Source organism: Mizuhopecten yessoensis, unplaced genomic scaffold, assembly GCF_002113885.1.
Source record: "Mizuhopecten yessoensis strain PY_sf001 unplaced genomic scaffold, ASM211388v2 hete_36022428, whole genome shotgun sequence".
NCBI lineage: Eukaryota > Metazoa > Mollusca > Bivalvia > Pectinida > Pectinidae > Mizuhopecten > Mizuhopecten yessoensis.
The window spans coordinates 1-1,865 of NW_018482583.1; the positions used below are offsets into that span (position 1 = coordinate 1).

The 1,865-nt window shown below is 37.9% G+C and overlaps 1 protein-coding gene across 1 annotated transcript; it reads left to right on the top strand.

The window, feature by feature from the left end:
- Positions 1–629: 629 nt before the first annotated feature.
- Positions 630–1,048, top strand: LOC110444106 (complement C1q and tumor necrosis factor-related protein 9-like; the record flags this gene model as incomplete). Its single annotated transcript, XM_021488519.1, has 1 exon — positions 630–1,048. A coding segment is annotated over one exon (419 nt), but the record flags the coding sequence as incomplete, so codon positions are not given.
- Between the last annotated feature and the right edge of the window lie 817 nt (positions 1,049–1,865).

Genomic DNA, 1,865 nt, shown 5'->3' on the forward strand with positions numbered 1-1,865 from the left:
AGTGTAGATGTTCCAGTTCTGAAATCCTGTTTTTCTCGTTACTGAAGAATAAGTCCAGCACACACATCCTGTCTCTCCTTTGTATCGGTTTTGTAACATGTTGGTGTCGGCCAATATCTAAATCTCATTCCATGAATTTGTGCTGTTGTGGGGTTGTTGTTTGTGTCTCCATTTCCGTTCCAAGTGACCCAGTTGATGGCTGGGAGTTTGAAGTTCGTCTTTGTTTACATATGGGACTATTTTTGTTTTGCTTTCCTGAGAGTAGATATCCATGATATTACAAAATTATCTGGTAGAGCATTTCGGGCCTGTCGATCAAACTGTATTTCGATGTATAGATTTTCCCATAGATATTTGTGTAGATGTATGTGTGGTTGGGTGGGGGTGAGGGAGGGGAGGGGGAGTTGAATTTTCACGATTACTTTATTTTCTTTTTGCATCCTCCCATAGTCTTTATTTGCACTTTCCCCATGTTTGTGAGGTCGTTACAAAATCTGATTTCGTGGAATGGATTTATGTTTTCGTAAATTCTTTATAATATGTTTTTTTCTTTGTGTCTTGATTTGCGTTGTTAAAGTATTCTAAAACGACAAAATAATCCCCTTCATGCTTTGATAATTGAATTACAGTGACCAGTGCCCCATATAACTTTCCAGCAGTTGGATTTCACGTCGTCCTTACTCCGGACTATCTGACCGTTCCTCACGATGAAACCGTCGTCTTTGACCATTCCTTGGTAAACGTAGGAGGCGCATATGACATCACGCACGGACACTTCACGGCGACTGTCTCGGGGTTGTACTCCTTCACAGCTAACATCGAATTTAGAAGTTCAGACACCGCTACGCTTGACTTCTCCATTGTCAAAAATGGAGACAGTATTGCTCGTGTATATGTGTATGGATCGGGCACGAGTATTAGGACGGTAGTCGTGCTCCTAGATGTCGGGGACATTGTATGGCTGAAGAACAACGTCGACAACCACCCCAGAATGTACGGAGAGGGGCTCAGCACCTTTTCTGGGTTTCTAATTGCGCCTGTCCATTAACTGTAAAATGATGAATGACCAAGACGGATGTCAAATTCGCAATCAGGAAGATTATACAAAACGTTGATCCAATCATATCACGGCATATCCTAGAACGCAGTGTTTGATCCAATCAGATCACGGCATATCCCAGAACGCAGTGTTTGATCCAATCAGATCACGACATATCCTTAAAAGCAGTGTTTTGTTTAAACTTTCTTTTTGTGAAATTTACATTTTTTGACTCTGAAATAGTTTATATTTAAACAAAGTGTATCTAACTTGTGGTTTTTCTGAGAACATTAATTATTATTTACTTGTCGTAAATTCAAACTCACATTAACAATGTTCTGATTACTATCTGATTTTTCCCATTTTGAATATTTTAATTTTGATGTCGTTTTGAACAGAGACCTTAAGTAAATTTAGGTCTATGTTTTGAATAAACAGAGCATATAATTTACACAAAACATGTTGCTAGTGTTATCCTTTATATGAAGGAAGTCTCAAGTTTTCTCCAAACCATGTAGGTTGGAAGTTTTATTTCAAAAAATCCTATTGGGATCATTCGCGTCCCTTGAATACAGTGCAGAATAAAAGCGGACTTATAATTTGAATACAGTTTACAAAATCCGTACGATTTTGTACTTAATCTCAAAGTCTTCCTAACAAAACTTAAGAACGTTTGAAGTCTGTCGCATGCTGTAAAAACCCAGAGGATATATTCTGATAGGACTTTATTCGAAATGCTTGTTGTTTTCAATATTTCGAGTGCTAAAATACGCCAAATTCGAGCTGTTTGTTTTCAGTTCATGCTCATTTTTTCTAAGAAAGAAAT